This window comes from Chiloscyllium punctatum, chromosome 26 (genome assembly GCF_047496795.1).
Source record: "Chiloscyllium punctatum isolate Juve2018m chromosome 26, sChiPun1.3, whole genome shotgun sequence".
In the NCBI taxonomy this organism is placed as follows: domain Eukaryota; kingdom Metazoa; phylum Chordata; class Chondrichthyes; order Orectolobiformes; family Hemiscylliidae; genus Chiloscyllium; species Chiloscyllium punctatum.
Genome location: NC_092764.1, coordinates 28,849,660 through 28,876,915, shown reverse-complemented (window position 1 = coordinate 28,876,915; position 27,256 = coordinate 28,849,660). Strand labels below are relative to the sequence as shown.

The 27,256-nt window shown below is 39.0% G+C and overlaps 1 protein-coding gene across 7 annotated transcripts in view; it reads right to left on the bottom strand.

Moving 5' to 3' along the window:
* The window catches only part of pmfbp1 (polyamine modulated factor 1 binding protein 1), an 829,187-nt gene that overhangs the window by 275,640 nt on the left and 526,291 nt on the right, over positions 1–27,256 (bottom strand). For all 7 annotated transcript variants that reach the window (XM_072595986.1, XM_072595983.1, XM_072595987.1 and 4 more), the window contains 2 exons: positions 17,071–17,154; positions 4,796–4,963 (listed from right to left, as the gene is read on the bottom strand). In XM_072595986.1, the coding sequence (XP_072452087.1) occupies positions 4,796–4,963; positions 17,071–17,154 (252 nt within the window). The remainder of the gene's footprint in view (positions 1–4,795; positions 4,964–17,070; positions 17,155–27,256) is intronic.

Sequence of the window (27,256 nt, the reverse complement as noted above, 5' to 3'; positions counted from 1 at the left end):
AATATTTCATTAACAAATGGAAATACCGAAAACCTGTATTACTATTATTATGGCTAATGTCACTATCGAAACTATGTAATATAATTTCAACTGGATTACAGACATCTGATTCTCAAGATCACGATTCTTTTCTTAATTATGTTATTGTTATACATACTAAATGCCTTTTAAATCGTTTTCCACAATGCTTTTTATGTTTATGTAATATTAAACAGCATTTACTCTGAATTAAGTGTTAATGAACAGGGGGTGTATTTGGCACTGTTTCTTTACTGTCATACATTTTTGTCAAGATTGTCTATTAAATCAACCTTGGACAATTCTCCTGTGAACATAATTGGCTTTGTTTACATTTAAGATTCTTATTACTGAAGTTTACTGCTTTCAACATTAATTGAAATTGAACTGTTTTATGATCACCTTTTCACTGAGATTATTAAATATCTTTATCCCAATTTCTTGGCAACATAATTCTCCAGGAAAATGTCATAATTGCATTTCTCTAGAGTACTGTTGCCAATGTAGTTTATTATGCCTATATAAATTACTACATTACCACAATTACTACATTGTTTTTGTTACAAGCTCCAATTATTTCTTACTTAAAACTCTGAGCAACAGTACAATAATTGTAAGAGGATATATCCAAATACTGTTATTCCTAATCTCTGGTCATACTGATTCTATCTGGTGAATTCCTGAGCCAAATCCTCGCTCACTGGTCTTGATATGTCATCCTTTACTCTCAGGACTACTTTTTTTTTTAACTTTTTATCTGTTTTCTTCAAAATAGTGTCTCTTGGAATATTTACTTTGCACCTTGGTTACCTTCCAACCTTATCAACATTAACTTATTCAACAAACAAATTGATGGTCTTGTTTTAATCGACTAAATTCTCTAAGTCCAAGGGTTGATATCCTTTTGAAAGTTTAAAGAAAAGCAAAATAGTTTAAAAATAATTGGGATGTATGCTGTTAAACATCTATAACCTGGTGTTGTGTGATTTTTAACATTAAAAATAATGGGTCACATATTTCAGACAGAAATGAGGAAAAAGTATTTCTCTCAGAGGGTTGTGAGTTTTATGAATTCTTTTCCTCAAAAGGCAGTAATTCTTGATTCATCTCTCCAAGGGAGTGTAAGATGATCAGGGATATGCAGGTATGTAGAGCTGGCCTTTAAATCTGACCAGATGGTGGAGCAAGCTCAAAGGTCCAAGAGGCCTACTCTTGTTCATACCCAATTCTTGATGCAGAAAACATCATCAGTCTTCATATTTCCTTTACCATCAAAAAATGTTTCAAAAGGAATATGGAGGAAGGTAAAAGATGTGGGGGAGTGGCATTGCTAATCAGGGATAGAACCACAGCTGCAGAAAGGAAGGTTGTTGAGGAGGGTTTGTCTACTGAATCATTACGAGTAGAAGTCAGAAACGGGAAAGCAGCAGTCACTTTATTGGGAGTTTTCTATAGATCCCCACCAGTAGCAACAGAGAAACAGAGGAGCAGATTGGAATGCAGATTTTGGGAAGGTGTAGAAGTAATAGGGTTGTTGTCATGGGTGACTTCAACTTTGCTAATATTGATTCAAACCTGCTTAGTGCAAATTGTTTGAATGGAGCAGATTTTGTCAGGTATGTCCAGGAAGGATTCCTAACTCAATATGCAGATAGAGCTACTAGAGGGGAGCCCATATTAGATTTGATGCTTGGCAATGAACCAGGTCAGGTGTCAGATCTCTCAGTGGGACAGCACTTTGGGTGATAATGATCAAAACTCCCTGAGCTTGATTCTAGTCAAGGAGAGGGAAAGGAGCAGATGGTATGGGAAAACATTCAATTGGGGGAGGGGGAATTACAAGGCTATCAGACAGGAATTGTGGAATATAAATTGGGAGCAGATATTCTCAGGGCAGAAATGTGGAGGTTGTTTAGGGAGCACTTGCTGTGAGTGCTGGATAGGTTTGTCCCACTGAGGCTAGGAATGGATGGTAGTGTGCAGGAACTTTAGATGACAAGAGATGGGGAACATCTAGTCAAAAGGAAGAAGGAAGTTTACTTAAGGTTGAAGAAGCAAGGATCAGACAGGGTTCTAGAGGATTACAAGGTAGCCAGAAAGGAACTTAAGAATGGATTTAGGAGAGCCTGAAGGTGGCATGAAAAAGCATTGGTGGTTAGGATTAAGGAAAACCCCAAGGCATTCTATACATGTGAGGAACAAGAGGATGGCCATAGTGACGGTAGGGCTGATCAGGAATAGTGGAGGGAACTTATGCCTGGAGTCAGAGGAGGTGGGGAAGGCCCTTAAGGAATACTTTGCTTCGGTATTCATGATAGAGAGGGACCTTGTTGTTTGTGAGGACGGTGTGAAATACGCTGATATGCTTGAACAAATTGATGTTAAGAAAGAGGATGTGCTGGAAGTTTTGAAAAGCATGAGGATAGATTAATCCCCTTGGACCAGATGGGATATATCCAAGGTTGCCATGGGAAGCGAGGGAAGAGAATGCTGTGCCTTTAGCGATGATCTTTGTGTTTTCACTGCCCATTGGAGTAGTACCAGATGACTGGAGGTGGCAAATGTTATTCCCTTGTTCAAGAAATGGAATAGGGATAACCCTAAGAATTACAGACCAGTCAGTCTTATGTTGTTCGTGGGCAAGTTATTGGAGAAGATTCTGAGAGATAGAATATATGATTATTTGGATAAGTATAGCTTAATTAGAGATAGTCAGCGTGGATTTGTGAGGGGTAAGTCATGCCTCACAATCCTTATTGAATTCTTTGAGGATATGACAAAACACATTTGATGAAGGTAGAGCAATGGATGTGATATATGTGGATTTTAGCAAAGCGCTTGATAAGGTTCCCCATGGTAAGTTGAAGTAAGGAGGCATGGGATACAGGCAAATGTGTCTGTCTGGATACAGAATTGGCTGGCCCATAGAAGAGGATGGCAGTAGGTGGAAAGTATTCACCCTGGAGCTCGGTGACTAGTGGTGGCCCACATGGATCTGTTCTGGGACCTCTGCTCTTTGTGATTTTTATAAACAACTTCGATAAGGAGGTGGAAAGGTGGGTTAAGACATTTGCCGATGACACGAAGGTTTGGGGAGCGGTGGATAGTGTGGAGGGCTGTTGTAGGTTGCAACGGGACAGTGACAGGTTGCAGAACTGGCTGACAGTGGCAGATGGGAGTTCAACCTGGAAAAGTATGAAGTAATTCATTTTGGAAGGTCATATTTGAATGCAAAATACAGTGTTAAAGGTAGGGTTCTTGGCAGTGTGGAGAAATAGAGAGATCTTGGGGTTTATGTCCATAGATCCCTCAAAGTTACCACTCAAGTTGATTAGGCTGTTAAGAAGGCATATGGCTTTCACTAGCAGGGGGATTGAGTTTAAGAGCTGCAAGGTTATGCTGCAGCTCTATAAAGCCCTGGTTAAACCACATTTGGAGTATGGTGTTCAGTTCTGGTTGTCTCATTATCAGAAGGATGTGGAAGCTCTAGAGATGGTGCAGAAGAGATTTGCCAAGATGCCACCTGGACTGGAGGGCATGTCTTATAAAGAAAGGTTGAAGGTGCTAGGGCTTTCCTCATTGGAGCAAAGAAGGATGAGAGGTGACCTGATAGAGGTGTACAAGATGATGAGAGGCATAGAGTGGATAGCCAGAAGCTTTTTCCCAGGGCAGAAATGGCTATCACGAGGGGGCATAATCGTAAATTGTTTGGAGGAAGATATGGGGCGATGTCAGAGGTTGGTTCTTTACACAGAGAGTGGTGGGTGCGTGGAATGCATTGCCAGTATTGGTAGTAGAATCAGATAAATTAGGGACACTTAAGTGACTCTTGGATTGGCACATGGATGATGGTAAAATGTCAGGTATGTAGGTTAGTTTGATCTTAAAGTAGGAGAAAAGGTCAGCACAACATCGAGTGCTGAAGAGTGTTTTCTGTGCTGTACTGTTCTATGTAACCCACTGGGAATTTAACATTATTATTCTGCAACTGTAGATGTATTCTATAGAAAGTAACATCAAACACTTCACAGTACAGCAGACAGAATTTTATTACCTCAAGTACCTGGTGACTGCATGGAATGGACTACTGAGTAAGTCTCTGCAGAACAGGAAATTGATTTAGAAAAACAAAGGAATAGTGTACAAGTCAATCTAAATTACAAGTGTCTTAGCTTAGAAATAATGATTGGAATAAAATCTTTCACAGTCCATTATGGCAGCATTCTCTCAATAGAAAAGAAAGTTCATTTTTCTACCTTTAGACAAACACAAACATACAATGATTTCTAATTCATCTATTTATTTTGGAATGAAACTTCAGTATATGCTCTAATAATAGTCATCTCTGGAACTAATAGGCTATAATTGCTAGCAGTAATCATAATTTTCTAATTTAATAATAGTTCAGCAGAAGCTATGTATTATGTAGTAGATAAATGTGCTTTGATCAAACTGTAACTAATTCTACTAAAAATTGCTTGATAAATTTAAATGAATTTAAGATTTTTTTTCAATCTGATATTTTTTGAACTGAACAAGAATTAGTTTCTGTTGCTACAATATTAAAATGCTGAACATGATGCCTATGTGCTGTTTTGCCCTGATAAACAGCCCTTTATCCATACTATTAGATTCAGAAGAATGAAACCACCAAAATAGAGGGGGGAAATATCAGTGGGTCGAGATTATAGAGAATTAGTAAAAATGTACCTGCACCGTTGTTGATTGTTATTTAGACACATTTCTATGTATTGTACCATCATTGAAAAGTAGTTACCTTTGTCTGGAGCTCTAGCACTTTGCTTTGTAGTGCCTGAGTCTCAGTCTCCAGCTGGTAGATTGTCTGCTGCTTATGTTCAGAAATCTTTTCAACAGATTCTTGAGCGATATGAAGAGATGAAAGTTCTGTATTCAGCTGTCTTATTGTAGCCTGACAATGATTTACCTAAAACAGGAATAAAATGTCATCCCACATCATAAGATCAACAGCTTGTTTATATGATGTAAAGGGAACCTGATGAACTTGAACAGATTAAAGAAGTGCACTTACCATTTTAACAGCCAGGGTTAGTTAGATAGATTCCTGGTGTGACTTCACAAGGATTGTCATTGTGATATTAGTGATGATTGGGGTTCCTTCATCCAACTTTCCCTTTTTGATATTACTGAAGCGATTCCCCCAGATTGCCTTCAGCTGTCAATTTTAGTTGTCATTTGATAACATTTTACGTTCTATCAGATACTGTGCAAATACATCATGTTCTATGTGCTATCCAGAAAAGTAATTTGGTAGAAACCTATTGAGATATTTTAAATGAACAAATCACAAAGACAGAGTCCCATATTTTTGTTCTCTGGTCAGGTGCATAGAGGCAGGAGATATCCCAACTCCACAAACCTGACTTTTAAAAATGGTTGCCAAGTTTACTAATTTTAAAGGAGGCTGCCAGTTACTGCAATGAGCTGGACAGAAAGCCAGCCTCTTCCAGCTCTCACTCTTATCACTCCCCATCACCCCAAGCCCCATCAATACAAATCCATGCCAGTTAAGACCTTCATCCATCTCTCATGATCCTTCACCAGGTGCCTTACACTACTCCATGTCCCATGGTACCTCAAACTCTTTATGTCAACTTTATTCCTATTTCTACACACCACCTTTTTCTCCCTCACTTAGCATATCAACTTAGCTGATATTCATAAGTTCTCATGCACAGAGGAGGAAAAGTGAAGCTCTATGACATAAAGTTCTATTTTGCAAACTATATTGAGAAGAGCAGACTACACTCAATAGATTAGAATAGAAAACAGACTAAATAAACACACAATTTAAGATGGTTTGACAGATCTTGATATTTCAATAGTGTTCTAGACAGGTTTGCACTTCTCAACATGTTGGGCAGTTCCAATGGGTTTGTGCATCTTTTCATACAATCTTCTTTACTGTTAATAATCCCAATGGCACATGACCACCTCCCACTCCCTCTAAGGAACCCTGACTCTGTCCCCAACATGTTATGTAGCCATGTTGACAGGATACCTCAGCTCTTCAAGGGGTACCCAAACAATCCAAAAAAAAAATGCACTGAGAACAGACCTGATCTTACTTGGCTTAATCTCCACAATCCAGGTTCCAGATACCAATGATTCCAAAATACGTTTCTCATGGAGGCAGCAAGTGGCCAACTGCCTCCCTGACAAATTGAGGTATGAACTATGGATGATGTCAATCCTGCCCCCATGGAAACAGGAAATACTAAATTCAGGAGTGGGAATTAGGATTCCATGAAGTTCTGCCATTTTTGCCACAATGGAGAGGCTTCCCTTTGTGGTGATAATCTGATTTGAATCTTATAATGTAGGTATTCTGAGCCACTTTGTGGTGGAACAATAGATATTTGACTTACAGTTTTCTTATTAGAACTTTAATAAGTAATGTTAGTGATAAATACCATAAGGAATTTGTCCCAGTGACAAAAATGAAGTTTAAAATTTGGATTGTACAAATATCTAATCATCTCCTTGTTTAAAAAAAAATCCTTTTGTCATTTTGGGTGAAATTTTCTTTTTGAAGCTTACCAATTTAGTGTGATAATGAGATGCTGGAAGTAGATTCAGAGAAAACTGCATAATGATTTTACAGTGCCACTTCCAGTCAATACATTTCAAAGGAGTTCCTTATGATAGCGTTGCCATCATGAGTAGAAATTCACATGGCAAATCTAAATTTGTCAGAATATTTATTTCCTGAGTCCTCACTTCCTATATCTTGAGTCACATATCTAAACGTTAACATTTCAAATGAAAACCTGTGAAACTTAGGCAAGTTAATTATGGCAGTTAATAGAAATCCTATTCAAATAAATTAACCAATGAATTCCATTTCTGTTTTCAATTAATCACGTTATTGCATTTTTCAGGAAGAATCTTTGCCTGATTAATGAGAGGTTTGATCAGTACTGCTGCAACCTGTAAGAATCTGCAGGCTATTACTCTCCTTGCACAAGTGGAATACAGGCATATTAAAGTGAAAGACTATGATGTAAAACAGCTTAGAATATAACAGTGACCTCCTGTGTGGCTTCATGATGGTATGTTCTGTATTCTTGCAGCTGACTTTCTAAGCTGTGGATCACCTTATCACTGGACACTCTCTCTGACTGTGCTGATTTAAACTGCTGCATTAGATGTTCAATCTGCATTTCATATTGAAAAATCTATTGTGATAGGACAGAAAAGAGAAAATTTATCACAGAGACATTCTCTCTCTAATGGGAGGACATCTTTAGTAATGACAATACAGTATCCTTAAAGGATTCAGATAGCAGTGAAGTCAAGCATTAACAATGAAGCCTAAAACGTATGTTGTTTACAATTTTTAGAAAGTAAATCATAATAGTCCTGCTGTTTTATAAACAATAAAACGCTTCATTCAACAGGAAAAAAATACTGCAAATGTCACAAGAAACTAAATTAATCTTTGGTTCAAAGGTTAAGATTCCAGAAGTGATCGTTTCACATGGCTATTTCCAAAATACATACTAATAACACTGCATATTGTCAGAAGTCAACTTTATTATCTCAGAATACTCAGAATCAATGTTATAAATCACAAGTCTGGTACTGCTGGACATATTGATGAATTCCTTATTCATATTGGTTTAATCCAAGAATAGAACAGAATTATTTTGCTTTGGCAATATACAAGAACAATTGTTTATATAATAACTTGAACATACTAAAAATCTGAAGATATTTTAAAAGGGAAATAGATAAATAGTAATCAAGCCATGGACAAATCATGGGACAATCAAAACCCTGATTCAAGTATGGGTTCTTTAAGACTGAATGAGAAATGGAAGGGCTTAGGGAGGTGCTCAATTGAAAAAAAGAGTGGATTTATGCGGAGTCTGCCCTGTTCCAGCTGATACAATTTTCACCAATATGGGAAGAAAGTGGGGTGTGACTCATCCAGGTCATAGTCAGACAGTCATTCAGCACAAAAATAGACATTTTGGTCCAACTCGTCCATGCTGATCAAGTTTCCCAATAAACTAGTCTCATTTGCCTGAGTTTGCCCCATATCCCTCTAAATCATTCCTAATCATGTACCGACCAAATGTCTTTTAAATGTTGTAATTACACCTATACTACCACTTCCTCTGGCAGTTCATTCCACATATGAACCACCCTTGTGAAAACATTGCCCATCAGGTCCTTTTTAAATCTTTATCCTCTTACCTTAAAATCATGCCCTCTAGTTTTGAATCTCCTACCCTAGGGAAAAGACCTTTATGATTCACCTTATCTATGCCCCTCGTGATTTTATAAACATATTTAAGTTCACTCCTCAATCTCCTAGCTATTCAGCCTCTCCTGAAAACTTTAACCCTCCAGTCCCGGTAACGATCTTGTCAATCTTTTCTACACCCTCTCCAATTCAATAATATTCTTTTTGTAGCAGGGTTGGGCCAGAACTGTACACAGTACTCCAAAAGTGGCCTCAACAGCATCTTGTACAACCGCAACATGACACCCCAACTGTGATGATGCTGCTTCTTGAACAAAGTTTTGTTGTCCTTAGCTTTTTTCAAGAGGGGTTATAAAGGCAGAAGTTCTGATTTGACTGGGTTTGGGACTATGCTAATGGCTAACAGGCACTGCCGAAGGCAACAATCAAGGAAAACTGAATGGCCTGAAGGTGGATAAATCACCTGGACCAGATGGACTACACCCCAGAGTTATAAGGGAGATGGCCGAAAAGATAGTGGAGGTTTAAGTGGTGATCTTTCAGGAATCAGAGGACTGGAAAATTGCTAACATGACACCCATGTTTAAAAAGGGAGTAAGCCAAAAGACAGAAAATTACAGACCAATTAGCTTAACCTCGGTCATGGGTAAGATACTGAATCCATTATGAAGGATGAGATTTCTGAATACATGAAAGTATACAGTAAAATAGGGCAAAGTCAGCATGGTCATGCCTGACAAATCTGCTAGAATTCTTTGAGTAAATAACAAGCATGTTAGACCAAGGAGAGCCAATGGATGTTATCTATCTGAACTTTAAGAAGGCCTTTGACAATATGCCGCACAGGAAGCTATTGAGTAAGGTAAGTGTCCATGGTGTTAGAGGCGAGGTGCTAGCATGGATAGAAGCTTGGCTGTCTGGCAGTAAACAGAGAGTGGGGATAAAAGGGTTTTTCTCAGGATGGCAGCCGGTGACAAATGGTGTTCCGCAAGGCTGTGTTGGGACCATAACTTTTCATACATTAGCAACCTAGATGAAGAAACTGAGGGCTTTCTGGCTAAGTTTACAAATGATACAAAGATAGGTAGAGGGACAGGCAGCATTGAGGAGGCAAGAAGGCTGCAGATGGATTTAGACATGTTTGGAGAGTGGGCAAAGAAGTGGCAGATGGAGTGTAATGTGGGAAAGTGTGAGGTCATGCACTTTGCTAGGAAGAATAGAGGCATGGACGACTTTGTAAATGGAGAGAAATTTCAGAAATCTGAAGTGTAAAAAGACTTGAGAGTTCTAGTCCAGGATTCTCTCAACGTAAACTTGCAGGTTTCCTCAGTAGTTAGGAAGGCAAATGCAATGATGGCATTTATTTTGAGAGGACTTGAATATAAAATCAGGGATCAACTTCTGAGGCTATATAAGGCTTTGGTCAGACCATATTTGGGGTATTGTGCGCAGTTTTGGGCTCCACATTTCAGGAAGGATGTACTGGCCCTCGAGCGTATTCAGAGGAGATTCATGGGAATGACCCCAGGAAAGAAACATATAAAGAACGTTTGAGGACTCTTGGTCTATATTCGATGGGGTTAAAAGGATGGGGGTGGGGGTGGGATCTCATTGAAACTTACAGAATACTGAATGGCCTGGACAGAGTAGATGTTGGGAAAATGTTTCCATTGCCCGGAAATACTAGGACCCGAGGGCATGGCCTTAGAGTAGAGGGAAGACCTTTTAGAATGGAGAATCAGGAGCAACTTCTTCACCCAGATAGTGGTGAATCTATGGAATTCATTGCCACAGAAGGCTGTGGAGGCCAGGTCATTGAGTATATTTAAGACAGAGATGGATAGGTTCTTGAGTATCAAGGGGATCAAAGGTTACGGGGAGAAAATGGGAGAGTGGGGTTCAGAAACTTATCAATCATGATTGAATGGCAGAGCAGACGTGATGGGCTGAATGGGCTAACTTCTGCTCCTATATCCTATGGTCTAAAAGGCTTTTAGGTTTTTTTTACAATGTACAATGAAAGGGAAGTGGCCAGTTCTCCCAGTTCAGGGTTTTGTTCCTGGTTTGGTTTAGGTTTTAACAGGCAGTATGTTTGAAGCTGCTGGTCAAAGAAAGCTGCTGGGGGAGAAAGTTCCCTGCTTCAACAGATATTTCTGGCTGTCTCTCTCTCTCTCTGACGTGTCTCCTGTAAGAACCTGTATTTGAAGTTACCTTTTGTGCCAAGGGGTGTTTTATGGGGCTGCTGCAGGAAATTGGAATAGCTCCTTTGTTGAGTTGCAGGAATATGGCATCATTTGGGCTTTCAAATAGTTGCTATTCTAAATTCCGTTTTCTTTTGCTTGTTTCATTTGGTGGTGTGTAAATAAATTTTGTTCTACTTGAAACCAAGTAGTTTGACAAGCTGCATCATTCTTGGAATATCCACCTTATATCTGCCTAAAACAACTCTAAAGAAGTTACGATCTGAGCTATTCTTAAAATGTTTGAGGGGATCTGGCCTGGTCCAAAACACCAACTCCCATATTCAATAGTCTGAGCAAAGAAGGCAAGCATGTCAAATGCCTTCTTTACCACCCTGTCTACTTGTGGCACTATGTACGTGAGCCCCTAGGTCTCTCTGTTCGACAACACTCCCCAGGGATTTATCATTAATTATATAAGTCCTGCCTCTGTTCTTCTTACCAAATGCAATACCTCACATTTATTTAAATTAAACCCCAACATGCCAATCCTCAACCCATTGGCCCAATTGATCATGAATTGCTTGTAATCTTAGATAACCTCCATCACTGTGCATTGTTCCACCAATTTTGGTGTCATCTGAAAACTTACTAACCATGCTTTCTAAATTCTTCTCCAAGTCATTTATATAAATGACAAACACCAGTGGACTCAGAATCAATCCCTGCAGAACACCGCTGGTCACACGCCTCCAGTCTGAAAAACAACCCTCCACCAACACCCTCTGTTGCCTATCATCAAGCCAATTTTATATCCAATTGGTAAGCTCTCCCTGAATCCGATGTAATCTAACTTTACTAACCAGTCTACCATGTGGAACCTTGTCAAAGGCTTTACTAAAGTCTATGTAGACTGCCCTCATCATCTTCTTGGTCACATCCTTAAAACACTCAGCCAAGTTTGTGAGACACGATTTCCCTCACACAAAGTCATGCTGACGATCCCTAATTAGCCCTTGCCTTTCCAAGTGTATGTAAATCCTATCTCTCAGAATCCTGTCCATCGAGGTACCCACCACAGATGTCAGACTGACTAATCTATAGCTCCCTAGCGTCTCCTGACAACTTTTCTTAAATAAAGGCATAGCATTAGCATTAGCTAGCAATTCACCTGTGGTTGTAGATGATACAAATATCCCTGCTCGGGGCCCTGCAATTTCTTCCCTAGCTTCTCACAACATCTTGGGATGCACTTGATCAGGTCGTGGAGATTTATCCACCTTTCTGTTTTTTAAAGAAGGATCTGAAGAAGGATCACTGGACCTGAAATGTAAACTCTGATTTCTTTTCACAGATGTTGTCAGATCTTTTGAGCTGAGCTTTTCCTGCAATTTTTGATTTTGTTTATGTTAAAAAACAAACACAACTTTCAACTATCTACTCTTTGTGGACAATTCAGAAACAGATTCATGCTGCGTTTTTTATAATTTGTTTTTGAATCACCTCTTCTTTATAATCTATGCACTTGCATGTTGCATCATACACAAGGGAAGTTACTTGGAATGTATTCTTGTAAATGTTACATCTCTTTCCCAGTCAGATATTATATAATTACAGGTGAAGATATAACTTTCATTCGAGCTAAACCTTTTTCGAGACATCAACTCAATCCATAGGTAATTTCTGAACAAACCGACTACCACTATCGTGGACATCAAGTCCCATTCTCAGCACATTTTATGCAACAGAATTGGTGTACAATGCACTTCTGCCAATGTTTAAAACTGTGGCTTTTAATGCACTGTCAGGAGGGAAACTACCTTCTGTATTTCTTAGTACTGTCATGTGTTCAGCTGTATTAGTTGAAGAAAACACTCCTTTGTATTTCTTATCCATCTCGGGTTTCTAGTTGTAGTTAAAGCCACAGCCTGATCCATGGTATTTTTATCATCAGTTCTTTTTTCAGACTCATTCTTATGAACCTCAATAAATCCCACATCAGGTGTGAAACCAAAATCTGTTGGACTGTTTGAAAACAGTGCTGAGTTTAAACAAACCTAATTTTCATTGTTTCACTGCTTTTAGAACAATATGGGAATCATAAATTTATGAAGGAGATATAAAGGTTTCTGAAGACCAGACACAGTGTTAAAATATCATGATCTGAAGTTAGTTAACTTTTCAAACTTTTAAAAATGAAAAACACTAAGTTAAAAGTTAACTTAAGTTAAAAGAAAAATACATTTCTGGAGTGCATTGATTGCCATCTAATGTAGATTAATAAAAACCATTGTCATCCTTAACATCATAAATGTAGCAGTAGAAGTAGGCCATTCGACCCATCAAGTCTGCCACTATTCAATGAGATCATGGCTAATCTTATAATCCTCATCTTTAATGCATTGCTTTTTCCCCAGGCCTGTTGGTTCCCTTACTGATTAAAAATCCATCTATGTCACTCTTGAATATTTTGAACAACCCAGTCTTCACATCTCTTAGTGATAGAGAATTCCACAAATTCACTTGCCTTAAAGAGAAGGAATGTATCCTCATATCTGCTTTAATTGGGTAACCCCTTACTTTGAGATTATCCCTTCTGGTCCTAAACTCTCCCACAAAAGCAAGCAATTCATTTCTGCAGTTTCAACAGACTTCATCATTGACACTTACTAAGGGCTATTATTATACCTGAGCCCATTATTAAAACTTGGCTGAATTGCAAAATCTCAAAACCACTGATTTCACCAGGGAGATCTGAAGTGGCATTTTAATTCAAGTTTTAAGAAACTCTTAAATGATTAGTTATATTTGATGTGGTTACTGAACATAAGTTATTTTTCTTTTTGGAACAGATGTTTAAATCCACGAGTGACTTGAAAGTTGCTAAATTAATTTTATGAATAAGAGTTTTTTTTAATCAAGTGTACATCAGTGAAAGGTTTTTTTTCAGCTCCAAATGATTCATCAACTCTGCTCATAGTGAACATAATTAGTGACTATTGAGGTGTTATGGGGGCATGAGAATGCATGGAAATAAGAATGAGTGCCATGGATGGTGTGTTAAGGAGAAATCATGGAGGGAGCATGATGTCTAAGGGATAAAGACTACAGATTAACAGCCTTTCATAAAGCTAGATAAAATCCAAGAGAATTAAAGTAGACCCTTAATTAGTCAACTTCTGCATTTACCCTCCTCTGTAGTAGCCACCAAATTTCCTTGGAGGCAGAAGGCCCACTCACATAAAGCCTCTGCCTCCCCCAGAGTAGAAATTGCTTGTGATGGGCTCCTTATGTTAGGGTAGATCTGTTGAGTCTGGAAATTTTCTGGCAGAAAAACATCTGACCCTAAGACTTAGGCACCTGCAAACTCTGTCTAAACAGAAGGGAAGGATAAAGGAGGGTTCCATAATAAAAATGTGGGAGGCATACAGATCTGGAGGGGAATGCAATGGCAGTGTGAGACGCAAAGAATTTTGTAAAGTGAAGATGGGTGTTTTAACTGGAGACAAGGGACCGACTGTAGGTTAGTAATGGCTCATTGACTCATTAGAGTAAGCAGGTTTCTGAAAGCTTCAAAGAGCTATGCTCTGCACAGATCGTCTCAGTAAAACAACAAAAACTCTTTGTGGTAGAGTTTGATCTTGTGTGATGTGTGAAATGGATCATTGTTAATTAGCAGCCCATTCAATTCAATTGCTCAATATTAAAATTGAATCCATTGAACAAACAAAAAGATTTGAAAACAATTTGACGTAGTAATGAAAAGTCTGGAAATGACAGTCAACAAACACAGCAACAATAATGATAATAGATTATCTTTGGGCATCAAATTATATCAAATATGTGGCATGCTACATATGCACAGTATGTCAAAAGACTATTCATTCTAACCCAACTATCAACTTAAATAGTGACAAAATTATTCAAACAGACAATTCTTTACTCCTTTGAATTCATGTTTACATTATCAAAATGATAATTGTCTTCAAAACTCAATTATAGTTTATGAATTATTGAACTTCGAAAGACGTTATTCTTGATTATCACTCCTGAAATTTCCTGCAGGGTGAGGGTTCCCAGCAAAATAGATACAATGTTGGGGACATTAAGAAGAGGAGATAGACCACATTTCTATGGTGTGGTGAGTGGGGAGGGCAATGAGGCCCTTGAGAATGGTCTTCCAAATGAATAGGAGAAAGTGGCAAGGAAGATTGATTTCTTAAGTTCAGCCTTGAGGACTTAGAAGAAATGCTGCAAAAGATTTAATGACCTCACACGAGTAGTCAAGGTAAGTGAATGCAACTCATACCTAATACAACAGTGACCTCTTTTGCTGCTAATCTACAGCAGCTTCATCTTGTCCCATTGGCAAGTAAGATCCACATAGCCACAAGTATGCATTCAATAAACTATTAGAAAATCCTGCTATGCTGGTTAAGTCATAAATCTGCACATCCTGCTTCCCTCCAGTTAGTGGAAAAAAAATGATGAATCTGACTGTATTTGTATGCAGAGAACCACTGGTGCATTCCTTTTGCAGTAATGTAAAGAATGCAGCAAAATGCTCCCTATGCCACATATCCTGACTGGATTGATCCAATAGCACTGACATTTACAGTGACATTGACTTTGATGGCTGCTGACAGCGCTGCCTTTGACTTGGTGTGAGGTTGCAGGTTCAGTTGAAAGAGATGGCATTGTTCTCTGAATACCTTTTTGTTGAACCTCAAGTGCCCTCAGACAGTAGTCCTTAATGAAATTGAAAAACTTCTACATGAAAACCGGTGAGCAGGGCCTTCTGTGAAGGAGCTATCTTCCTCCCCTTTTATGTAGTATCCCTTCCCTGCAGTTTCTGCTTCCATTTGTCTGTTGCATTGCAGATGCAGAGGCATTGCAACAACAGTCCCACTGCCTGTTTCAGCCTGTTTGGACAGGTCACCAAATTTTCTGGAGGCTATAATAATCGGGCCTGTTCTTTTAAGCTCGTCGACACAAACATGTATGTTTAATAATTTTTTTCACGTGTAACTGATTTGAGTTATATGATAATGTAGCTGACTTTGAAGAAACATTGGTTTTATTTCTGTTAATATGAAAGTCAACTGTGATCTTCAATGTCATATCTGTGCCAGGTATCCTGGTAGCTACAGTGTTGCCCATATTATTGAGAACTTTCATGTTTCTGCTTTATTTCAATGGCCAGATGTCTTACAAGGGTGGTTTCTGGGGGACAAGGGCTACTTTTTGCATTCAGAGTTGATGTAACACTTTGAATAAAATCTAGTACAAATACAATGATGCTCATTCTTCCAAGAGAGCCATTTAACAACAGATAATAGGCCTTGTGAAAATGATGTTCTGATGCTTCACTCAATCTGGAAGGGTCTTGCAGTACACTCCAGACATAGTGTGAAGCATAGTTCTTGATTGTATTGGCCTGCTCAACTGCAATAAGCAAATTAGTTACGCGATGGATGCTGAAGAGCAGGGGGAGTGGGAACAATCTTCTGAGGAGGATGAGGACATTGAAAAGGAGGAACATCACCTTTATCATACTGGAATGGTGCAGCATTGGGTGCAATAAGTCACAGTGGATGTAATTGGCACTCACTTTCAACAGATCAATGCTGGATGAAATCATTCATTGACTGTAAATTTGTTGATGCTCAAAAGGCAAACTGCTCCTGTTTAGTCACAGAAGCAAATGCAGCTTTTACCATTAGCTTCTTTCTTTGCTTTTCAATAAAAGTTGATGCTTTCAACTGTTTGAAGGTTTTCCAAGAACATGTGATGTTCCCACATTGAACAATGACAGGAGGTTATGCTATCGTGATCATTATGGAAAGCGTAGGAACCTCCAAGCAGGCATTTTAACACGGTACGGTGCTCAGAATGAGTGGTGTCATTTCTGTAATTGCAGTTACACTGGACATTGGTCAGGCAGGTAATGATGTGCAGTAACATTATATTTAAGAATGCGAGCTTCTATTTCTATGTTCTTTCAGAACTTATTCTTTCTTATTTCCCTCCAATGCATCTACTGTGAAGGGCTACTCATGGCTGGCAATGATTGGCCTTGCACACAGCTGGGCTTTAAATATGGAATCGGCAGTGGAAATCCCAGAAGTAGTGAGTACTTGTGGGTGCACAGTAGATCAAATGTTCTGCCACAGAGCTGGTGAGTATACATAATAAATTGAGCATCAGAGAATTTCATGAGATAATTTGCAAGAGAACCTGAAAATAAATCTTTAGAAAACACTCCAAAATTGACACTTAGCCTACCTTTGGTAAAATTTAGCCCATTGTACTACTTCTCTAATTTGTGCCCAAAGTGGAAATTCTGCTCCCCACATCCACAGTTACAAACCAAACTTCCCCTGCACGTTTTCTATGCTATAATTACATCAAAATGCCACTGTGTATTTCAGTACAATGTTGATATTATCAATACAAATGGCCAAAGAATATTTTTGAAATCAAACTAATTGAGCATTATTTGTCAACCGTTTTCTGCATAAATGTCTGGTTTCTAATTACGATAAATAAAATTTCTTTTGCGATAAATTCCAAAACATTTATGTCAAAGCCGAGTTGTAACACATCATTTGTAACACTTACCTTCTCTGCAGTTGAATTAGCTTTGGCCTGCAAGGCAATCTTTTCATTTTTCAACTCCTGAATCAAGTCTTCTTTTCTACATAACTGAACAAAAACAGACTGAGTTAATAACAATCGTCATTCTTCATCATAATGTGGTAAAGTATCATTTTATTCTGTTTTTCTTTGCTTTTTTTAAATAAAAACCTGTTATACCTTAAAAACATATATTCAAAAGTAAACTGAAATCCTTTATTAGGCTTTATCACCTTAATTTTTATTTATTTTTCTTTATTTCTATTCCTTCACCTGCCTTTCACATACACTTAACAGTACAATTATGCATCAAATATGGAACAAAAATGTGAAAATTTGTTATCAGTTTGATTAGACCAGGATATTTCACTTATGGCTCCTAGAATAGAATGAGACGTATTTAATAAAAATCTGATCTTGGGGCATGGGCATTGCTAGCAATCCTGGCATTTAATGGTCATCTCACATTGCCTTGAAAACATTGCCTTCTTCTTGAATCATTATAGTGCTTACAGTGAGGATGCTTTTGCAATGCTGTTACATTGGTAACTCTAGGACCTTGACCAATGTCAGCAAAGGAACATCATGCCCAAAGTTAAATGGTGCGTGTAGTTTAGAGGAAACTCTATTCCTAACATCCCTGTGGACACCAATAATGCTTACAAATCAATTAAAACTTCTGATTAATAGCTGAACAGATGAGATGATAGGTATTCACATTTAAAACATTTCTGTAACAAATAAATTTAAAGCACCAAAGTCCTTCTGTAGGAAATTTATACTTTAATATACAGAAAATAACTTTTAACACAATTGAAAAGAACACACCTCACCAGTACTTACACTGCCCTTTAAGGAAAGATTTAACTTTTCTGAAAATCAGTCAACAGTGATTCTTAGGTCCTGATTTTTTTTCTTTCCTAACCCTGTTTAACTCCAAACGTATCTGTCATGCTGCAAATTTTCCTATAGATTTCTCCCTTTAAGTTAAGCTATGCAAATCTTCCAACTTATTTTAACTCCCAACACGTTAAGTGTTTTTAATTTTAGCTTGACCTATCACCTGCATTCCTACACTGTGAATCACAGACGGTTTTGACTATCAACCGCTCTCTCTCTCTCTCTGTCTTGGACTCTGGAAGACTAATTGCATCTGTGGGTTTTTGGGGATCTCCTAACAATATTATTTACCTCAGGATTCTCCGTCTACACTTAATATGGACCAACAAGCAATGATCGTGAGTGCCTATCCACTAATGCTTGATGCTACAGAATCCAAAGAAGGCTTCTATTTCAGCTGACACCACACTCACCATCATTCTCAGGGAAATAAAATTATCCCCCTTGGATCCTTTAACGCTAGTGTTGGAAAGGATGCCCAACTGTGGAAAGGCACTATCCGAAAGAAAAGAGCCTGGAGTTACAACACCAATGGAATTCTCCTGCTCACCAGATGCATGAAACACTAGCTGGTGATCACCAAAACACTGTTTTAACAAAAAGACAAGTTCAAAACTTCTTGAAAGATCTATGATCAAAGCACTGGCACATGATCGACTACATCACTGTTTGATCCCAAGATCTAAAGAATGTCCTCATTACCAAAGCGATGATCAGTGCAGATGGTTGCTGGACAAACCATTGGCTCATTTGCTTCTCAATGTCCATGGAATGTCACCAAACACAGCTGAAGGTGAAGGAACAGTTCAGACAAAAGCTCAACATTGAATGGCTTCATGAACTAAGCAGACTAGTGAACACCAACAATGTCTTCAACACAATCTCTAAAGAGTTCATCTCATGCTATGAAAAAACCATTGACTACAAGACCAGAAAACACTAACATAAGTTCAATGAGAATGGCCATACCATCCTAGATGTCATCGATAAGAAGAGGAAAGCTCTCTATGCATGGCAAAACAACATCACCAACGACACAAAGAACTGAATTTATCAAACAATGAAGGTGAAGTTACAAAGAAGAAGGAGGGAAATCAAGAAACAATGGTGGACTGAGAAAGGTAAGGAGCTGAAACTTGTTGCTGCCAAGCAGGTCTCCATGGGTTTCTTCTGTGCCACCAAGGAGAGCCAATAGCCTTGGCCGCAAACCAGTGTGGTGTAAGGATGAACCTTTTTGAGGGGCAAGGAAAACATCAGCCTCCAATAGAGAGATCATTTCAAAGAACTCTTAAACTGTGAAATAATAATCAATGAGAATCTTTGCGGAATTCCTCAACTTCCCATCAAAGATGATCTTGGACTCCCACCTAGTGTGGCATACGTTGAAGCCTCCATTAGACAGATGGATAATGGAAAAACTGTAGGAGTAGATGGGATTCTAGTGGAGATTTTCAAAATTGGAGACGCAGAGCGAACCCATCATCCCTGCCAATCCTACACATGCTACTATTACCATCGTCTTCAAGAAAGGAGACAAAGTTGACAGTGGAGCTACCAAAGAATCTCCTTCCTTTCTATCACCAGGAAGATCATTCCCTGAATCCTCGCTAGGCGCCTTCAACCAGTCTCAGGAAATCCTGGACATAACAATCACTGCTCAGCAACTCCAAGGGAAATACAGGAACAACATCAACCGCTCTGCATGGCCTTCATCAATCTGACCAAAACTTTTGATTCAGTCAATCAGGGAGTGCTGTCAAAGCCTGACTCTCCAGTGAAATTCATTAACATTCTTTGTCTCCTCCATGAACAGATGTCAGCTATGGTCCTCACTGACAGTTAAGTAACAAAATCCTTTGAGGTCAAGATATAGGTCAAGCAGGGATTTGTTATCGCCCCCACCCTTTTCTCCATCTTCATCATCACCATTCTTCACTTTGTTAAGAACAAGATTCCCACTGGTGTTGACATTGTCTACAGAATGGATAGAAAACTTTTCAATCTCAACCAATTGAAATCCAAGAATAAAATGACACTACATGCTTGTGAGACTTCAATAATGCAGATAACGACATCATCTCTGATGTCTTGGAAGAGAATCTTTAAACCTTGCTTAATGTCTTCATGGAAGCATACCCAAGAATTGGTCTCAGCCTCAACCCCATGAAGGCTGAAACTTTTTATCAACCCATCCCATGTCAAATTTAGGTCCATTCTTCCATTAAGATCAATGAAGAAGTCCTCCCAAATGTGGAGCCTTCCCTTACCTCGGAAGCTACCGTTTATCTAAGGCTCACATCGCTGCAGATACTCAACACTGCATCTAATCTATGAGCACCACCTTCAGATGCATAAGATTAAGTGTCTTCAAGGGCTGTGAAATCTGTGCTGATACCAAGTTTCTATAAGGCAGTCATCCTTCTGACTCTTCTATATGGCTCCAAAACGTGACTATATAAGTCCTCAAGACCTGTGAGAAGTATCACCAACGCTATTTGAGATGGGAAGACGGACATACAAACACCAGTGTCCTTGAAGCAGCTAATAACACCAACATTGAGGCCATGATCATCTGGAACAGACTCTATCAAGCTGACTATGTACTTAGGATGCCTGAGTTACAACTGCTAAAGCAGATCTCCTTTGCCTAGCTCAAGGAAGGCATTCAAATGAGAGAACAAAAGAAGCATTTCAAAGATCTCCTGAAGGTTTCTCTCAAGAAGTCCAACTTAGATGTGAATTCATGGGAGACCATCATTCAGAAAAAAATAGACTTGAAGGAAACTCCTATATGAAAGGACACAATTCTTTGAGAATATGTGGAAATAAGAGTTAGTATGGAAATGGAACTGGAGAGAGAATGTCAGCAATCTCAAGGCCTCAAACCCATTTTACTTCCCTGAAACACCTGATTAATGTGTGGTTAGCAATGTGGTTCTCGGCTCAGGCTCATTAGCTATGTAAAGATCTAAAGAATTCATGGCTAATGACACAGAATTTCCTAGATAGGCAATCATACTTGATAGTGAGTTATTGCCACAATGACAGTAATTTCATTTGCCAAACATTACTGAAGCACAAAGAAGAGAATAAGACTATACAGCTATTCAGTTGAAAAAGAATTACTGATGATTTGGAGATGCCGGTGGTGGGCTGGGGTGCACAAAGTTAGAAATCACACAACATCAGGTTATAGTCCAATAGGTTTATTTGGAAGCATTAGCTTTTTGAGTGCTGCTCCTTCATCAGGTGATTGTGGAGAGTAAAATTGTAAGACACAGAATTTATAGCAAAAGTTCCCAGTGTGACGTAACTGAAATTATATAGTGAAAAAGACCTGAATTGTTTGTTGAGTCTGTCATCTTTGAGAATGACCATGTTGGTATCAGTTCTTTCATATGTAAAAAAATTTTTTAGAAGTTACAGTCTCAAGTGCACTTTAACAATTGGTGTCATGTTGGTCCAGATAAGGTAGAACTGATACCAACATGGTCATTCTAAAAGATGAGAGACTTAACAAACAATTCGGGTCTTTTTCAATATATAATTTCAGTTACATCACACCGTAAACCTTTGCTATAAATTCTGTGTCTTACTCTCCACAATCACCTGATGAAGGAGCAGCGCTCCAAAGAATTACTGCTATCTTTCCGCTATCTTTCTTGGAGTGCAGTTTACAGGTATGGGCCATACTGCCACTGAAGTCTTGATGTTATGAGAGAGTTTCTCGTAGACAGCAAGTATGGCAACAACTGCACATTATATGTCGAATGGAAGGGATAGATTGCTGATCAAGTATCTAGGGCACTGTCAAACTCCTGGAAATGCACAAATTTATGTATGTGGAATGTATTCCATTCTACTCTTGACATATTTTTCTATGTTTCTTCCAGGAATCAGGTGAGCTACTTGCAACAGGATAGCAAGCTTCTGACCTGCTCTCACAGCTAGAATATTTCTGTGGATGATTCAGTTGAGCTTCTGATCAATTGTGATCCCCACAAATATTCTTCATACAGAAATTCACAGTAACATTGCAATAGCAACACCATCGACTGTTAAGGGAAGGTGACGTTCTTAGAAAGGTTTATTTGATTCAATGCCAATTTCAAATGTACAGCTTGAATGCCTTGTGAGGATCCCTAACCAATAGGTGGCAGTCATCTTGAATGGAGTTAGCTTGCATAAACCATTGCTACATTGGACCCTGGTACCTGATGAATACCTATAAAATGGACAGAGCAGGATCAAATTTCTAAATCAGTGACTTCTGTCAGTGACAGCCTAAGAGCTAAAAATTACAGTTTGTGGAGGCAGTGGAGGAGGGAGACAAGGGAAGAAATTATTATGGAAATGATGACAGCCAGAGGACATATACAAAAGTATTACAAAAATAAACTGAAGAATGAAAATAAGAAAAGACATACAATTATAATGCATATTTCAGACTTCCAGGCATCTCAATGTGCTTTACAGCTAATGGAGTATTTTTGAAGCACTGACACGTGGAAATGTGGCATTCAATTGCACACACCAAGTTTTAGCAACCGCAGTGCAGTAATGCCCAGATGATCTGTTTCCTATGATGTTGATTGAGGATGTTGGCCAGGACATGGTGGACTTGCAGCTACTCTGTCAAGCCCTCTCAGAATTTTACATCTTCAGTAGCATCATTTATTCATTTCTCTAAACACTAATGCCTATAGGCCTCACTTAACCTTTGTTCATAATATCGCCCCTTCAACCCAGGAATCAAACTAGTCAATCTTCTCAGGATTGATTCCAATGTTTCTACATCCATCCTAAAGAAATGAGATTAAAACTGTACTCAAGGTAAGTTTCACAGATGCCACAAAAAGAGGTAACAAGACTTCCTTAATTTTATACCCTAACCCCGTTGCACTTCAGCCCAACATTCCCTTTTCCTTTTTCATTGTTTGCTGAACCTACATGCCAGTTTTTATTGTTCTTGACAAGAACACCCTCATCCCTCTGAACTGCACGGTTCTAAGTCTCCCTACACAATAACTGTCATTTCCTTCTTTACATTTAGTAATTTCCCAGACACATCCTCCAAGGGACCAATGTTTGGCTATTCTTTTCTTTATTTACTTGTACAAACTTTTATTGTTTTTATATTTTCTAATTTTTATCTTATCTTACATTTTTATCTCATGTGTTTCCCTTTGTTGTTACATTTAGGTATCAGTAGTTAGTTCTAACATTTTCTCAATCGTTTGGCCTCCTGCAAACCTTAGCAGCATTGCATACTTGTTATTTCAACTGAAACTATTCTTAACTTCCTTAGTCAGCCACAGATGGTTCATCCTCCTTGTGGATCCTTCCTTACTGAATGAAATATCTCCTTAAAGTTCTGTCACTTCTTCCCTACCATCCTATGTTTTATTATACAACAAAGAAGAGAACAACAAAGAAAATTTACAGCCAGGAACAGGCCCTTTGGCCCTCTAAGCCTGAGCCGATCAAAATCTACTGTGTAAACCTATTGCCCAATTTCTCAGGATCTGTATCCTCTGCTACCCACCTGGTCATGCAAATCTCTAGATGCACCTTAAATTAATCTACCGTGCCTGCCTCTACTACCTCTGCTGGCAACGCGTTCCAGGCACCTAACACCCTCCGTGTAAAGTACTTTCTGCATGTCCCCCTTAAACTTTTCTCCTCTCACTTTGAACGCATGACCTCTTGTTATTGAATCCCTCGCCCTGGTAAAAAGCTTATCTCCATCCATCTGTCTATATCCTCGATCATTTTGTAGATCTGAACCACCTCAATCTCCTTTTTTCTAATGAAAACAATCCTAACCTACTCAATCTCTCTTCATAGCTATTACCTTCCATACCAGCAACATCCTCATAAATCTTCTCTGCACCCTCTCCAAAGCGTCCACATCCTTTTGGTAATGTGGTGACCAGAACTGTACACAGTATGCTAAACACGGCTGAACCAAAGTCTTGTACAATTTTAACATGATCTGCCAGCTCTTATATTCAATACCCCGTCCGATTAAGGCAAGCATACCATATGCCTTCTTGACCACTCCATCCACCTGTGCAGCCACCTCAGAATACAATGGACCTGAACTCTCAGATCTCACTGCTCATCAACATTTCCCAAGGCTCTTCCGTTTACTGTATAATTCGCTCTAGAATTAGACTTCCCAAAATGCATCACCTCACATTTTCCCAGATTGAAGTCCATCTGCCACTTCTCCATCCAAGTCTCCAGTCTATCTATATTCTCCTGTATTCTTTGACAGTCCCCTCTGCTCTCTGCTACTCCACCAATCTTAGTGTCATCTGAAAACTTACTGATCAGACCACTAATGCCCTCTTCCAGATCATTTATGCATATCACAAATAATAGTAGCCCCAGTATTGATCCCTGTGGAACACCACTGGTCACCTTTCTCCATTTCGAAAAACTCCCATTAACGACTACTCTCTGTCTCCTGTTGCTCAACCAGTTCTTTATCCACCTACCTAGAACACCCTGCACATCATGTGATTTCACTTTCTACATTAGTTTACCATGGATAACCTTATCAAACACCTTACTAAAGTCCATGTATATGAAGTCTACAGCCCTTCCTTCATCTATCAACTTGGTCACTTCCTCAAAGAACTTTATTAAGTTGGTAAGGCACAATCTCCCCTGCACAAAACCACATTGCCTAACACTGATCAGCCAATTCTCTTCCAAATATAAATAGATCTTATCCCTCAGTACCTTCTCCAGCAATTTTCCCACTACTGATGTCAGGCTCACTGGTCTGTAGTTACCTGGAATATCCCTATTACCCTCCTTGAACAGGGGGACAACATTAGCAACTGTTTAGTCCTCCGGCACTTCACCTGTGTTTAAGGATGCTACAAAGATAGCTGTCAGGGTCCCAGCTATTTCCTCTCTTATCTCCCCCAGCAATCTGGGATAGATCCAATCCAGTCCTCGGGATTTGTCTACCTTAATATCCTTTAGCCTGCCCAACACATCCTCTCTCCTAATGTCAATGTGATCCAGAGTAAACAAATTTCCATCTCTAATTTCAACATTCATTATGTCCCTCCCCTCAGTGAACACTGATGCAAAGTAATCATTGAGAATCTCACCCATTTTCTCAGGTTTGACACAAACTTCCTTCCTTATCCTTTAGAGGACCAGCCCTTTCTCTAGTTACCCTTTTGCTTCTTATATATGAATAAAAGGCCTTGGGATTCTCCTTAACTGCTTGCTAAGGTTATTTCATGACCCCTTTTAGCCTGCTTGATTCCTCGTTTAAGATTGGCCCTACTCCCTACTTCCTCCAAAGCCTGTTCTGTTCTTAGCTGCCTGGATCTTCTGTACCCTTCCCTTTTCCTCTTGGCTAGTTGCAAAATATCTCCTGTCATCCGCTATTCACGAATCTTGCCTTTCCTATCCCTTGTTTTCAAAGGGACATGCCTATCCTGTACTATCTTCAAACTATCTTCAAACTATCTTTGAAAGCCTTCAACATATCAAACGTGTACTTCACTTCAAATAGCTGCCCCTAATCCACATTTCCCAGCTCCTGCCGAATTTTGATATAATTGGCCTTGGCCCAGTTTCGTACTCTTCCCTTAGGACCACTCTCATCTTTGTCTACAAGTGTTCTAAAACTTACAGGATTGTGGTCACTATTCCCAAATAAATCCCTCGCTGAAACTTCTACCACCTGGCCTGGCTCATTACCCAACACCTGTTCCAATATGGTCCCTTCCCTAGTTAGACTAATGACATACTGCTCCAGAAAAATTTCTGGGAGGCTCCTTACAGATTCTGCCCCAACCAGACCTCTGACACTAAGTGTATCCCAGTCAATGTCGGGAAAATTAAAATCTCGCATCATCACCACCCTGTTGCCTCGACATCTTTCCATAATCTGTTTACCTATTTATTCTTCTACCTCATGCTCACTGTTGGGAGGCCTGTAGTACAACCCCAACAATGTAACTGCACCCTTCTTATTTCTCAGCTCTACCCATGAAGCCTTACTGCTCAAGCCCTCCATAGTGTCCTCCTTTAGCACAGCCGTGATATCATCCATAACCAGCAATGCAACTCCTCCCCCCATTTACTTCCCTCCCTGTCTTGTCTGAAGCATCTATATCGTGGAACATTTAGTTGCCAATCATGCCTTTCTTTCAACCAAGTCTCTGTGACCGCAATAACGTCATACTCCCAGGCACCAAACCAAGCCCTAAGTTCATCTGCCTTACCCACTATACTCTTTGCATTAAAACATATGCACTTCAGACCACCAGTTCCTTTGCATTCATTTGCTCTCTGCCTATTCTTCCCCTTGGTAATGCTAACTTCATGAACATGTTCCTTACAGTCTCCAGTTTCCACCTCACTGTCTATTAGTCTTCTCTTCTGGTTCCTAGCCCTCTGCCACATGAGGTTAGATGGGTGCTTTAAATTTAATATTGCTTGGAGGACTGAAGTTTTGAATGATTATGGGAAAAGGGATTTATTTCAAGATTAATGAAAAAAACTCTGGAGTGGTCTCTTTAAAAGAGGTTCTAGTTTTACTCAGAAGAGTAAACATTCTTTTTACATACACTCAAGAAATTGAGAATTTCATATCTTTCCATCAAGTTGCCTCTTATGCTTCTAAATCCCAGCAGATACAAGCCTAGTCTGATTAATCTTCCCTCATAAACTGACTCCCCCATTCCAGGCAGTGGTCTAATAAATCTTCAATAAACTTCATTGAAAGTTTACTGTTGTCACTGGAGCTTTTCCAAAATAAAGCTTCCTAGAAATCACATGATTGCTAACAACTACTTGCTTTGCTGGAGCTTTTATAAACAGCACTTTTCTTAGAGATGCTCTTGTTTTATCTGTTTTAATTGGAGGTAAGCCTGCGGAGAAGCAGCTGAATTGAAGTCAAGCTTGCTAAGAACAAGCTGTCCAGCTGATTTCTGCCATTTCTGAAATGAAAACCCTCTTGTTCAGTTCAGGATAAAATACATTTATTCTTTTGAAGGTGATTGAAGCAACATCTCAATATTGTGTTCCCTTAGCAAGTTTGTGTCTGTAAGATTTCAAAGAAAACTGTGCATGATTGGTGAACTGAACGCATGTGCTAGAATATTAGAACAATTGATGTTTGGAACTTTCAACACTTTATCTTTTTGCCTTCAAGATAATCTATTGACCAAAGTATTTACTTTCTCAAAAAGCTAATAATTTTTGCAGTGAAATCTGTTTTGTTTTCTCCTTTTTT